Genomic DNA, 14,346 nt, shown 5'->3' with positions numbered 1-14,346 from the left:
TAAACCAAAAATATCCCGGCGAGCCCTCTTACAGCCCCTGCCCTCTTGACCAGTAATTCAGCTTTTCCATAAAAAAGAAAGAAAGCCTTGTGCTAAAACTGGAAAATCCAACATGGATCCACCACAGCAATCGTGGTATTCGAGTGTAAATCACGATTTTGGGTGCTGACACACTCTTTGCCATGTGCTCACTATAACCATAACACAGGGCCCTGGGTAGCCCCGAAATGTGCCTGGGAGGATCAACAGGTGAGTCAGAAGCACAACACTTTATTGTGTAAAGAGCAAAACCATCTCGTCATCCCTAAGAAATGTATTCATTTCTATATAGCTGTGAACCTAATTTTGTCTTCCTGGCATGAGGTCCATGTTATTGAAAACATGTTCTTGGTGCCATGACGTTATTGAGTGCCTCTAACCCAGGCTGACATCTGAAACAAGTCTGGAACTGAAACTGTTTTTCACAGTGAACCCTGGTGAATGCTATGCTCATACATTGGGGTCTTTGTTACATGCGTAATATTTTCTTGAGCTTTAGAGCAGTTTGAACTTTAGATCAGTCAACAGCCTTCATAAGATGTGGTTGATAAATATTCATTTGATTTATTTCTCCATATAATTAAACAGTAGCAGTTTGCATTGAGGCTCATACATGCAGTTTTTTTGGTTACATTGAGTTGCCCATTCGTGTATTGTGTTACTTTCCCATGCCATTTAATTGATCAGGAATGCATTAATGTATTTTTCTAAATAAAGAGCCCAGCAAAGTCAATCATGACCAAGTACTGAGGCTATAAAAAACAACTCTAAAAATGCAGCCAGTGATTTGCATTTAGATACTGATTTCCAACCATATAAAGAGAGAGAGAGATTTAGTCACGGATGGGTTTGTGTAGCCACTGTTCATCATCGCATTTACAGCATTGTAGCCATGAGATATGTTTTAGGTTATGGCATAGTTTTAGAAAATATGAAGTGAGGCTTGCTTTAATTTATTTCCCTTGCGGCCTGGTTCAAATCAATAATCCAGAGAGAGTCCAAGTATTGAAGGTTACGCCATCAGTCATCAATCAATACTGGAAATGTGTTCGGGAGAGGTAGTCGATTTACTCTGGGAGAACAAAACACCCTGCCAGCATTTGCCAGACAATGAATAGAACATTTATTAAAAGAATTTAAGAGAGGAGCAGAAGGATTTTGCTTTTGAGTAATGAACTCTTTATTTTATGGTGCTAATAATATTAAAATGAAGCTGGTTTTCCACTTTGGTTTGTTCTTGGTTCGATCATGACCTAAAATTCAGACTGTTGTAGTTGCGTAACACCTAATCCGGTTGTTTGTTGACAAGCGTCAATATTTCTAAATTCTTCTGGTTTGCAAGATGCAGGAATGTGCTCTTTGACCCTACCTTAACTGGCATATAGAGCATATTGCACCATCAACTCATATTGCACCAAACAAGGTCAATGGTTTGATTCCCTGAGCATGTGTGTATTGATAAAAGGTTTAAATGCACTGCATGATGCTTTGGGTAAAAGGATCTGCTAAACATATAAAATGTAAAGGCTTGCCAGTTCTCTATTTTGTCCAAGAACTCAAAGTCAAAGGAATGTTGGCAAAATTTTAAAGTTAAGTCTGTGAGGGAGAATAAGACTTCCACTTCGCTTATAAACAAGATTAATTGCAGCGCACTTGTTTCCCAGTTCCCATATAGCTTGTAACAGCAATAAAAAATCTAAATCTTTTCATTCCTTCTGAGAGGCTTTTTCTGCTTACATAAGTTCACCTGGAGCCAATTTAGTGCTTGTTTATGGATTAACATCCAGTGTATGTCATCATTGTATTAGCTTGGGTGAAAGATGGTTTGTGGCAAATATTGAAATCACATATGAATATTATTTGCAGACCAGGGTCATGATCGCAACAAGCTGCTTTGTATTTTTGTCTTTCTTTTGATGATTAATATTTATAAACTGTACTTTGAGTTCTTATACTGAGTTTAGGACATGATAATCCATCATCTTAGTGTGTAATAATATTTCATCTTTGTTCTAGTATGACCTTATAGATGGTTTCAAAGCAACAACATAAACAAACGTTACTGACGTTACTAGACTTTTGTGGCCAAAACTTAACTTCCGGTACACATCCGCAAAGAATAGAGTCACCTGTAGATTATTTCTGAAAACAAGCAAAAGAAATCAGTAAATTACATTAGCCAACAAGTTAAAAGTATGTCTAGCTAGCATTATTCTGGGTTACCAGTAGAAGAACTGTAAATGTGACAAAGTTACACGAACCATTCAACAAATAGTTGATTTAATTCTCATATCACTCCTGTGTTAAGATCTCTGCATTGGCTGCCTGCGCTAGAGCGAAAGATTTTAAAATTTTGCTTATTGTTTTTAAATCGCTAAATGGTCTGGGTCCCTCTTACATTTCTGATCTACTGGTTGAGAGAAAGGCTTGTAGATCTCTTCGGTCTTCTAACGATCTGACTTTGTCTATTCCCAAGATGAATCGAAAGCGCAGGGGTTTCCGAGCCTTCTCTTTTGTTGCCCCTCAACTTTGGAATGCACTGCCCATTACAATAAAAAAGGCTCCATCTGTGTCTTCCTTTAAGACTAGGCTAAAGACCTATCTCTTTGATAAGGCTTTTTATATTTAATTGTTATCTTTATATTCTTTATATTTACTGTATTATTCTTCTTATGCTCTTTTTTTTATCTCTTTTGATGTTAAAGCACATTGGTCAACCTCTGGTTGAAATTAATAGTGCTAAATAAATAAAATGCCATTGCCATTGCCATTAATTAAATTAAATACTGCTGTCAATCGATTAAAAAAATTAATCGGATTAATCGCACATAACAATTATATTTTAAAATATACTTTTACATTTTAATAATTTCACATAATCTTCAAATTGATGTAGAAACAACATATTTCTTTAACAGCATCATTTTATGAAAGCTAACATTTTGATATTAGTATTGTAACTGATGTCTCTATTAAATTGATTATTTTAACATGAATTATAGCCATTCAACAGTATAATTGAGAGCTCATGTAGGAAATATACAGAAATTGAAGGACACTTTACAGTCTTTAATGCTAAGTTATAAATTAAATGCAGAAGAATTCTCATTAAAGTTACAAAATCACATTGATTTCTTCTTTTAGTTTGTTCTTTGATTAACATTAGTGACAGGAGTCACAGCAGCACACGTTTAAGAACGTGGCCCCTTTAAGAGCTGTCTCAGTACGCAGATCTGACTGTCACCGCACTCCCATTTTCACAACTCTTTGCATTCATTTAAGATTTTATTTTACACTTTGAAGTCTGTGCTTAAGAAAATGCTAGGCAAAACGGGCTTTCTGACATAATCTTGTGTGGTTTTATCCATTCAAGCACGAAAGAGAACTGAACACGGATGCGCTGTCTGACAGAGATTCACCGACGCAGCCTTCAGCCCTTGACTGTTTACACCAGACTGGACCTCGCGTTGCGTTTTGCCGCGTCCCACAGTTTAGAAGCTGTCTATCTTCATTGAACGCGTCAAAGCAACTGTTTTAAATCGCGCTTAAGTGGTTTAAAAGCCTGTACACGAATAAGAGCGTGATTACATAATGTAACGAGGATGTCAAAACAAACGGATGTTGCGTTAATTGCGATAAATATTTCCTGACGCGTTAATTTGAAAAAATTAATCGCATGCGTTAACGCGTTAACGTTGACAGCCCTAAAATTAACATACAATCAAATTTAACAAATTACTTAACACATCATATAAGAAAATATTAATATAAGTTACTATTAATATACATTGATTAAAATATAAATAGTTATATTATTACTAGCTTCTAGCCAGACCGATAAACAAATACAGACTGAAAGTTAACTTCAGGCCAGGCGTATGTCTTGGTTTATGGTATTTTGGTCCTAGATTAAAAGAGGTCAGTTTTGAATCTCTCTGGTTTGAAATGGCGTTTTGTCACAAACCCGTTCATTGAATCTTCCAGGAAAGACAAAGAGAGCGAGATTTTTTGTGATTTCAGAGAAATTGTCTGGTGGCAGGGGCAACATGCCTGTTTTAAGCATTACGGTTACTCCAGATATTTATCAGACATTATCAGGATGTTCATTGTTCCCTGTTCATTCCATTGTTTACTAGTCATTCTATTGTTTGAGTTAGTTTAGTTTGTTTAGTGCTTTTCACAATACTTATTGTGTATCTAAACTCCCTTCCGCTCTCTTTTCATGCCTGGGCCACCTTGTTAAAGCCTGAATTCTTGAGATACATTTATCAACCTCAAGACATTTTTTAAATGGTTATCACAATGTTTTCTTGTGTATGTTTTGCTCTAGTGCTCCTTAGTTTCTCCCCAGTGAGTGTGTTAAGGGCAAAACATGTACACATTTTTGTTATTTATCTGGTTAAAGGTGTGTCCACAGGAACACAAACCAATTTGGATGTGTAAGTCTATATTATATTTTTCTTAAATTCATTGTAGGCACATTTTGGTTTATATCTTAACTTAAAGTAGAACAAATTCTATGTAGTTTATGTCTGAGCCATCAGGTTTTCAAACTACTAAATGAAGAATTGACTCACAGGAAGATCACACACAACTTCCTCATACACAATGCCATGTCTAACATACCTCTTATTACTCTTATGCCATTCAGTTATTTAAAAGTGAGTCGTACTGCATTTGGAAACACAGAGTGTCAATACGGTGTTAGAGAGTACATGTACATGTATGACTTTGTTGATATTTCTAGGATATTTGTAGAATAGGAGGCTGGATAGTTTTCAGATGTTAGTTATCAAGTCAGCTTAGAGTCTGTTATCTGATGTTCACTCAGAAAAACAAATTTGACCCTAAAGGTGAACTAGTGTCAGGTTTTCTCTGGTGAAATATGAGCGCAGGAATGCTCTTAGCTTACATTCATTTGTAATTACTCATCTTTCTCTGAATGTGTGTGTGTGTGAGCAGCAGGAAAAACACGAAGAAGAATGTGAAAAGTGAGATATTATCAGGTAAATGGTCCGTGCTAGAACCAACAAAAATTTCCCGGCAGCTTGACACATACTTTAGTGGAGGCGGTCATTTGTATATATTAATAACTTTATTGTAGATTTATGAAATGTTTCAGAGCATTCACATCTTTAATGGTTTAAATAGGAGAGGTCAACCTTTGGCCATGTGTTCCGAACACACAACATTACTGAAATGCTCTTTGGCATCCGTTCCTCAGCGTTACATTCCAACAACACAAAATAATCTCTCAGTTTACAAAATATATTAACATTTTACTTTGAAACAGAGTAACTGTGAAGACCAGTACGCAGCTGTTTATAACACAATAAAATACTCTCTTTAACACATTGACCAGCAAATGTGCCTTTTAAGAGTGTAAAAACACAAACATTAAACAAAGAAAAATACAGGAAAGCAGGTTACAATATAGTACAATCAGTTTTCACTCGGACAAACAAATGAATATGCGTTTTATTTCACATGACAACATAAAGCGTGCCATTCCTATAAATGCAACAAGGCCACTCCTGCCTTGTAGAATGTAAAATAATTACCTCGCTGAAGGGTGTTGCGGCCATAAATAGAAAAACACGAGAACAATGTTTCACCGTTTATAACAATCAGTGAAGGCGGGGTAGAAAAGTACATGCAAGAGCCTCAGGAATTCAATTGAACTGGAATGTGGTGAAGTTACCACAGGTCTGCTCAGAGGAAGGAGAATGGAATGGTGATTTCCTATCAGATAAAAGAGGTAGGCTATAGAAAGATACCCAGAAGGTCCTAAACACAATTCATACATTTGTGTCTACTCTCCTGTACGGGATTCGTATAAATACTGAAAACATAGTATTATCATCACCAGCAGCCAATAAATCAAGTCCACTGCCGTATCCAGCCGAATTACAAAATGCAACAATGGAGATGTACTGTGCCTTGAAACTTTTAACACTTTTTAACAATTTTCTGCTCAAGCGGTCCATTCACCTCAGTTTGTGAGGAGAGCACAGCTCCCTCTTTCACAGGAGACCGTTGAGCAGCGGTTATTTAGCCAGAATTGCTTTTCACCACAGTAGAGTCTTGCATTTATTCCCCACGCCAGCTCATCTGATCCACCTTTTATCAATCATATGAAGATCTCCACTGCTTCAGCCTCCACATCATCCAAGCCTTTAAAAAGGTCCACAGAGGATGGTCGTTGCCGTGTTTCTTCTGTTAAAAAGAAAATTATATTTATGTTTAGGCATTAAGCATACTGTAGATAACGTGGGTCAGGTTAACCAATCAGCAGCATCTAATGAGATTTCCAAGTTAATCAATGACCCCTGCGGTACATGTAATAGCCCAATCATTGATCTTCTGCCAATCATACACGTCACGAAGCGATATACACATAAAGGCAATACACTATAATACACTACTGAGCGATACAGTACGTGTGGCTGTGCGTTTGTGTACTCACTGAGGTTGGACTCTATGCTGTGATCTTGATCTGTAGCGTGTTTCACTGGCTCAGACTGTCCGGGTGTAGTTACATGCGAGCATGAGAAATGTGACGTGCCAGACGTCTGGTCATCTGAATGACTCTTTCCTGGAAAAGAACCATAAGAGCTTGTTACAAGATACCTAATTCTGCTCAGCTAATCTGATGTCATTCTAGGATCGGATGCTTTACAAATGCTCATAATCACAATATTAATATTAATAAATAATTTATAAATGGCAAGTGATGGATTTTTACAACATTTACATTGATTTTGGGATAAAATATGCATAATGCTTTTAAAATGTGTTAAATGCCGCTTGAAGCGCTACAGTTGTATTGGTATCTAAAATCACAATCAAATCAGGAAAACATATTATTTACTTTATATATACACATTTATTGAATGACAATTGTGTTCTGATCCAGCAAAAATAATGTTAGCGTTCAGATACTGACCTTTGCACTGGCCAGTGGGATGAGAGGTGCTGATGGAGGGCTCAGAGCTGGCTGGCCGGAGGCATCCTGACTCCTTCTCCAGCCTCCGCTTTAACGTGTTAATCACTGTGTCCTTCTCCAGGATCAGGGCATGCAGAGCACGGATTCTAAAAACATCAATGGTAAATGCATCCTTAAACTATGCACACACAGGTGGTGTCTGGTGCAAACTAAGGCTGAACTGAAATGACATTTTAATGACCGGAGTGAGTTCTCTTACCTGTTCTCCACCTCCTGGTTCCTGTGCTCAGAAGATGGCAGCTCCTCATTGAAACTGCTATTTGAGGAATGGCACGGTGAATGGTTGATGATAGTTGTGTCTCTGCAAAGTATTGACAGATAAACCTTGTGGTTAGGGACTTGTTTGTACAAAAAACGACATGGAGATGTTAACATCTTTCTCTTTGTTTGTACCTCTGAGCTGCGGCGGTTGCAGCCGCATCCATTGCAAACTCCCTCATGGTCTTTTCCTCCAAGTACTTCTGCTCCCAGCGCATCTTGTCGGCCTCCAGGGACAAAATACGCTCTTCTTTCTCTAGCAGAATTTCCTGAAGATTGGACACGCTCATGTGGGCTCCATTGATTTGTTGAGGCTGTCTCTGTAGACAAAGAAAAACAAACCAGTGTTAAGACCAGCAAACCGATTTTTTATGTGTAATTTGCGTGTGTGTGCTTTTCTTAGTACCTGTTGATTTCGGAGGCTGCGCAGTTCCTGCTCTAGCCGCGTTCGCAGGCGCGTTTCCAAGCCTTCTCTTTTCTCACAAGTTGCTTGCAGCTGAGCCAGAGCCCCCTGCAGACGCTCAACCTTCTCCACGTATGCGTTCTTCCTCTGCAGCTCGGTCCACAGCTGCTGGCTGCGCGTCTGCGTGGACCTAAGGGTGGCCTCCAGAGACTCACTCCTGCGCAGATGCTGCTCGGCTTCATCTCGCAGATGCCGCACCTCCTGCTCCAGACGTGCACATTTAAGCTGCTGTTCTTCATCTGTCAGAGAAACAGAGATTTTAGATTCATGTTTCTAAATGTAATCCATCCTAGTTTGAAAACAATTTGAATAACCAAAGTTACATAAGTGCATAAATGCACATTTGGATGAGTCAGGATGAGATATTTCATAAAGTGGTGGGTACAGTACAGGTCTCCAAGTTAAATGTTGCCTATGATCAAGTCACAGCACGTCTTGTCTACAGTCATAACACTGAGGTATTTGTGAGGACGTGAGAAACATGCTGATGGAATGTTTATGTTGACCCTCTCCAGCACCACTCCCCATTGACTTCCTGCTCATAACAAGAGGAATTCTATCACAAAGTCCAGAGCGTCCCACTTACGCAAGCGGCTAAGGAATGCGGAGGGAAGGAGAAAAGGCAGCCCACTCTCCCTTTGACCCACATCTGAGAGCTTCAGATTATTGCCATTGTTTCCCACCAATGAGGATGATGGTTGTGTCTCATAAACCGGGAGGAAAATGTTTTTGCTCAGAAGTTGCTCTTTGGTGGGGTCTCAGTTATGTTTTATTCAAGTATCTTATGGTCTAAGATGTTTCAAATTGTTCAAGAGAAATAAAAGTAGGAACAAAGGAGACAATTGTTCAAATACATAAAGAGTATGGAAGTGTAAAATGAATGTAGATTGTGGAGGTAATATAATCTGGATTTGGGTAAATTTGATGAGAAATGCTTGAGGTCATGGAATCTACAATTATAATGACTTTTAAATGCAGACTTGCATCTAAAACTCAAATGGAGAATGCCAGAGAGCAAAAGTGTTCATTTGTTCTCCATTTATTCTCATTGATGTCTAGGAAAATTAATTGAGATCTCATCTGTGATTTGTCTTTCTTATGGGAACTTACTCTGCAAAACGAGCTTGATGATAACATGCTGGTTGTGGTCTGTAGCCTCGGCTTCTTTTGCCACTTGAATGTTTGAATGCTGCAGTCTCTTGATTTCGCCCATGAGCTTGTTCCGTAACGCTTGCTCCAGAGTTTCTCTTTTAGCACAGCCCTGCATCAATGTGTCATAGGCCTCTGAGATCCTCTGGATTTCTTGTTCCAGCTGTGAGAAAAATAAGATAAGTACAATTATACAATAGATAATCTGAACACTTCTGCTTGTGAGACGTCACATTTAAAGGGACAGTTCACCCAAAAGTGAAAATTCTGTCATAAATGACTCAAGTTGTTCCAACCCTGTATACATTTCTTTGTTCTGTTGAACACAAAGAAAAAGATTTGTAAAAATGTTAGCAACTGAGATTTGTGGGGCACCATTAAAATGGTTGTCAAAAGTGGCCCAGAACTGTTTGTTTTCCTAAATTCTTCAAAATATTTTCTTTTGTGTTCAACAGAACAAAAAATTATAATTTCTTTTTCCACTATGGTAGTCAATGGCGCCCAAGAAATCTTGAATTTTCATTTTTGGTTGAACTATCCCTTTAATATCAATTTTGTTCCCCTCTACCGTTTTCAGAAACTTATTTGATATTAAGGTGTTCAACAACCGTAAGCTACAAGACCCTTCAGCAAGGGTCTGAGCATACCAGAGAACAGAGACTTTGTTCAGGGGGCCATATGGAAAGACCATGACTCCTCAGGTATGTTTACACAAGGCAGTAGCCTGATGGGTAACCTGTATAATTATCATTCCATCAGAGTGCGAAAGAGCTGAGTCGCACTGATGTAATCTACTGGAAACACTTTACAGCCTCTTAGACACAAGCCAGTGGTAATTAAAAATCTTGTGAATAACCCTATTCTGTCTAGATATTTTTACCAGCAGGAGTCATTTGATAGTTTATCATTTATACTGACATCCAAATATTTTGCTTCTACCTTTGTGGACAACTAAAGTCCGTGATGGAAATGTTTGAAAGAAAAGCAGCACTGCCCGCAATAACCTATTGACCTAAATATCTAATTGACTATATCTAGCTGAACAATTTCAAAGTCAAATTTTACCTTCTGAATTTTAAGGGCCTTTTCAGTGTGTCCCTCCAGCTCCTGTCTCAGCCTCTTATTCTCCTGCATGAGCATTTCCAGTTGACCGCGGCTGCAAGCGGACACCTCCCTGCCCGCAGGGGGAGACGTGGAGTATGCATGGCATGCGTCTGGTGACTGCATAGGTGGGATATTTCTAAAGTGGCACAAGGTAAAAAAGCATCCTGTTAGATAAAAACCTTAGAGGCAGCCAGTGACAGCATATCTGGTGACAAAATACATTGGTATGTCTCGTATTGCAAACTCAGGCATAGTATCAGCCAACAGACTGTTAGTCATAATGACACACACTATAAAGTACGTAAGAACTGCGGGAAATGTACACACCAAAATGAGTTAAAAGATTAAATATTACCAAATTACATTCAAGTATCTGTGTGTGAAGTATGTGGAGTGGTTAAGTGTCGTGTAAGCAATTCTTCTAGTATCTCATACCTGTTGTGGTGAGAATGGAATGGTGGTGGTGGTTTGTGGTACTGCTCATACTCCAGCTCTTGTCTAAGCATGAATCCTTGAGACTGCACTTGAGATCCCTGCTTATAGTAATCCAAACCCTGGCTATGTGCTAAGTGCTGGTTTGAATGATATCCATGTGGAAAACTATAGGGGCAGCCAACAGAAGAAGCAGTTGCAGGAATTGAATTGCTAGCGTTGCGCTCCATGGAAAGCTGTAGAAGTCGATCACTGAGTGACCGTGCGTGTCCTCGTTTCGGATCCCAGGTACCTTCCTCCTCAAAAGGTTTCTGGCTGTTTACACCATCCTGTAGTGAGCAGACCCTGTGCGGTTGGCACCACTGTGAGGCCAAATACTGGGAATGAGCTTTAGCTTGTTCGTAGGTGGGCAGCTCCTCAGCATGGTGCGGGTAGGTTTTGTAGTTCTCAGAGTGCTGGAAGTCAACCTGGTGCTCTTGACCCTGTGGCTCTTGACGGGCAGAGAGTTGAGGGGATTGGGGCTCCTCCTGACTGAGGCTCTCGGATGAGGATTGGGGAGAACAAGCTCCTACGCTGCCACCTTCAACACCTCCTCCCCGTCGCAGGGCCTGCTGCTGGATGGCCAGGAGTGTGTGCGCGTCTGTGGGGTTTCCATAGCGAAGCTGTTCTTGGATCAGTCTGTGCAGGACAGTGCCGGATGCGTCTTCACCTCTCATTTTATTTGATTAAGACAAATATTTTGTTTGTGAACTGGACCTGCAGGGCAAGAGAGTTTTAACAAACTGTCTTTATTTTATGATCAGCAATATTTAACAACAAACTGTTCTTTGTAAAATGAATAAATAATATTTTTTTGAATATGTTTAAATGATATAAATGATCAATTCATTAATATAATTAAACAGACTGTACTCGAACCCCAAAAACAATAATAATATACAAAACTAGTAATACAAAAATTGTTTAAAAATCCACAAAAATGATGTAATATTACATTATTATAAATAATACAAGCATGTAAATTGTTCACGCTAGCCCTTAAAGTGAAAAATGAAAATCTGTCATTTTCTTTGTTCTGCTGAACACAAAGGAAGATATTTGGAAGAATGTCAGTAACCAAAGAGATCTCACCCCCCCCCCCCCCATTTACTGCCATAGTAGAGAAAATAAATACTACGGGAGTCAATGGGGGATGAGATCTGTTTGGTTACTGGACATTCTTCCAAATAGCCGCCTTTGTGTTTAGCAGAACAAAGAAATTTATAGAGGTTTGGAACAATCTGATGGTGAGTAAATGATGACAGAATTTTCATTTGAGTGAACTATCCCTTTAAACACAAGCAGAGCGTTAACAAAAGCAACGGGGATATTCGCGTAACCAAACGTTTCGCGCAGTTCCCCAGCTATTTTAAAGAACGCCATTACCCCAAAACAATTTTACTTGCCAACAAATCGTTAATCAACAATGTATTTTACTTGTACTGACTCGGATTGATCCCCAATTACATTTAAAGGTTTTCTGGCCGAATGTGTTCTAGCATTAGCGGAAGCATTTTCTATTTCCCCAAACAATCCATATAATGTTGAGTAAATAGAAAACCAACTTACCAAATACTTTCATTCCACACCGATTCCCTTAATGGCATTTATAATAGTCCCAGTAATCGCACTGAAATGGTCCGTGTATGGTTTATCTCATAGTTTATATGTTTGCGCGTTTAGGTCTGGCTGGGTTGTGAGCTGGTAGGCGCGCGCTGTGCTCATAAATAACTGAGCGCGCCTGGAATGATCGGAATTTCTGAGCTCAGGGATCAAAAGTGAAGAGGGGGGACGGAGAGAGAGTGAGCAGCTGCAGTTCGACCTGCGTCCACCGTGAGATATTACCCTCATTTTCGTAGAAAACCATGTCATTTAAAAGAACAGCCCCGATGTTATAGTTACACAAAATGCATGCATAGCATAGCCTATGTATTAACACAGAGTCTGATTGGTGATGTCATTTTAGTAGAGAAAATGGTTTACGTCAGAAGGTGTGACCTGAGTAGAAAAGTATGCAAACGTGTTGACACAAAGATACAGAAAACAAAGAGTTAGAAGATCAGCCTATGTGTATTTAAGCATACCCGCCAAATACACAGCATGTCTTTGTGTATGTTAAATGGTTTAACATTTATTCATTCAACTGTCATAAAATCTTTATCTGTGACTTACATTTTTTTTAAGTGTTTTTAATTAAGCAAGTATGAAAAAGCTAAGCTTTCTTTCTCTTTTTCGTCTATCTGCATAACCTACTTCCTGATGTCACAATATAGAGCAAACAAAGTCAGGGGCCTTTGTAAACAAAACACATTCCTGTAGCACCTCCACACAGATCACAGGCTGTGTAACTAGGCTTTGACACCTTGAAGGTGATCTTCCCAATGTTTCATTGTTTGTGAGATATAAAACAAAACATTCATGATATAAACATGTAACATTAAACAAACATATTGAGATTTAATATTTGATTCGTCTTTTTTTTTCAATAGCCCAAAACAGCTTGCCAACAGGAAACAGTGAGGTAACACCCTGCAACAGCAGACAGGGTGGTACTGTAACGTTCCTATCTAGCCTTGTGGTTCTGAATCCTCAGGTTCCTCCTGTCTAAAGCCACAGCGCATGGGAAAGGGTGGAATTTTACAGAGCACACTGTGCCAAGTGTTTAATCAGTTGGGCGGAACTGTATGTTGGGATCGAGCACAAATTAAAAGTAAAACTAGGAAGATTTCATTTGCTGCCTCTAGTGAAAAATAAATATACTAAAATGTATTTGAAATACATTTATTTCATGCTAAGTATATTCCAAATCCATTTACATCTTATGTTCTTAATGAAAATACACTGCGATTGTATTTGTGGTCCTAAATTGGTATACTTAAAGTCTGCTAAATTGGAACAACTAATTTATACTTAATATACTTTAATTGTGCAGAAATAGTGCTGAAGTCCAACTAAAGATACATTTAAGTGTATTTGATTGTGCTAAATTGGAACTATTGCAAGTATGCTTCAGGTACACTTTAAATATCTTGGATTGAAAGATTCATTTTATTAAAAAATAACTTAAAATCCTTATCAAAATGACATTAGAACACATTTTTATTTAGTCTTAATATGAAGAATGTGCTTTGTATATAAATAGTACTCCAAATAAAGTTTAATTATAATTTTATATCAGTAATTCATGTCAGTAAATATGTTAATACATTTAAACTATACTTAGTATGAAATAAATGCATTTTAAATGAATTGTTTTTTTACTAGGGGCTGTGTTGTGATATTGAGAAATGCATTCACATTCTGCTCTTGAATAGACTGATAGGAGGGTATTTCCGCAACTACATCTCAGACAGTGACTCAATGGGAAACAGGCGTGTAGACATGTGAATGCTTGATTTCAGGTGTGTGGAAAGGAAGCGGTCTTTGGCAGGTCTCTACAAATCTGAGAGAATCTGGAAGAAAGTGAAGTTTGAAGGCACCTCCGAGCAGTGAGAGAATTCACTCAGAACTCTCTCTCTCTCTCTCTCTCTCTCTCTATCTCGCTCACACTGTTTATCTCTTTCTCCCTGAAGGCCCCTCTGTGGGCCAAACCGAAATATCTTCATTCCTTCTGCTTTCAACCTGATATCTTAGAAGATCTTTTTAGAAGAGTCACAAGACTTGAGCACTGAGAAAAGAAAACAACTAAGAGGAGAAAAAACGGACAGAATTACATTGAGCACAAAAGGCATCAGTTGTGGTTATTTTGAGTCGTCTAAAGCAGGCACTGGTACAAGAATGGATTCTCTATTCTCATCACAATTCTGCCTTTATTTGTTGAGAATGGCCAAGCATATTTTCATGGCACATTTGTGAT

At 38.6% G+C, this 14,346-nt stretch overlaps 1 protein-coding gene across 1 annotated transcript; it reads right to left on the bottom strand.

Annotated features, from left to right (window-relative positions):
* Positions 1–5,122: 5,122 nt before the first annotated feature.
* On the bottom strand, positions 5,123–12,363 carry amotl2b (angiomotin like 2b). Its single transcript, XM_057334896.1, has 10 exons — positions 12,060–12,363; positions 10,455–11,207; positions 9,981–10,155; positions 8,877–9,078; positions 7,710–8,005; positions 7,439–7,623; positions 7,245–7,346; positions 6,986–7,131; positions 6,506–6,634; positions 5,123–6,255 (listed from the first exon to the last, which is right to left on the bottom strand). The coding sequence occupies exons 2-10, from the start codon at positions 11,165–11,167 to the stop codon at positions 6,170–6,172; spliced, it is 2,034 nt and encodes a 677-aa protein (XP_057190879.1). The 5' UTR covers positions 11,168–11,207; positions 12,060–12,363; the 3' UTR covers positions 5,123–6,169.
* Between the last annotated feature and the right edge of the window lie 1,983 nt (positions 12,364–14,346).

Source organism: Triplophysa rosa, linkage group LG5 (assembly GCF_024868665.1).
Source record: "Triplophysa rosa linkage group LG5, Trosa_1v2, whole genome shotgun sequence".
NCBI classification, from domain to species: Eukaryota; Metazoa; Chordata; class Actinopteri; order Cypriniformes; family Nemacheilidae; genus Triplophysa; species Triplophysa rosa.
The sequence above is the reverse complement of the archived record's forward strand: the minus strand, read 5'-3'. Positions and strand labels throughout refer to the sequence as shown.

Coding starts and splice junctions, on each gene's coding strand:
- amotl2b (XM_057334896.1), bottom strand. CDS start 11,167: ATGAGAGGTGAAGACGCATCCGGCACTGTCCTGCACAGACTGATCCAA. Junction 10,156..10,454: donor TTCCATTCTCACCACAACAG/GTATGAGATACT, acceptor GTGCCACTTTAG/AAATATCCCACCTATGCAGT. Junction 6,256..6,505: donor CAGCATAGAGTCCAACCTCA/GTGAGTACACAA, acceptor TCTTTTTAACAG/AAGAAACACGGCAACGACCA.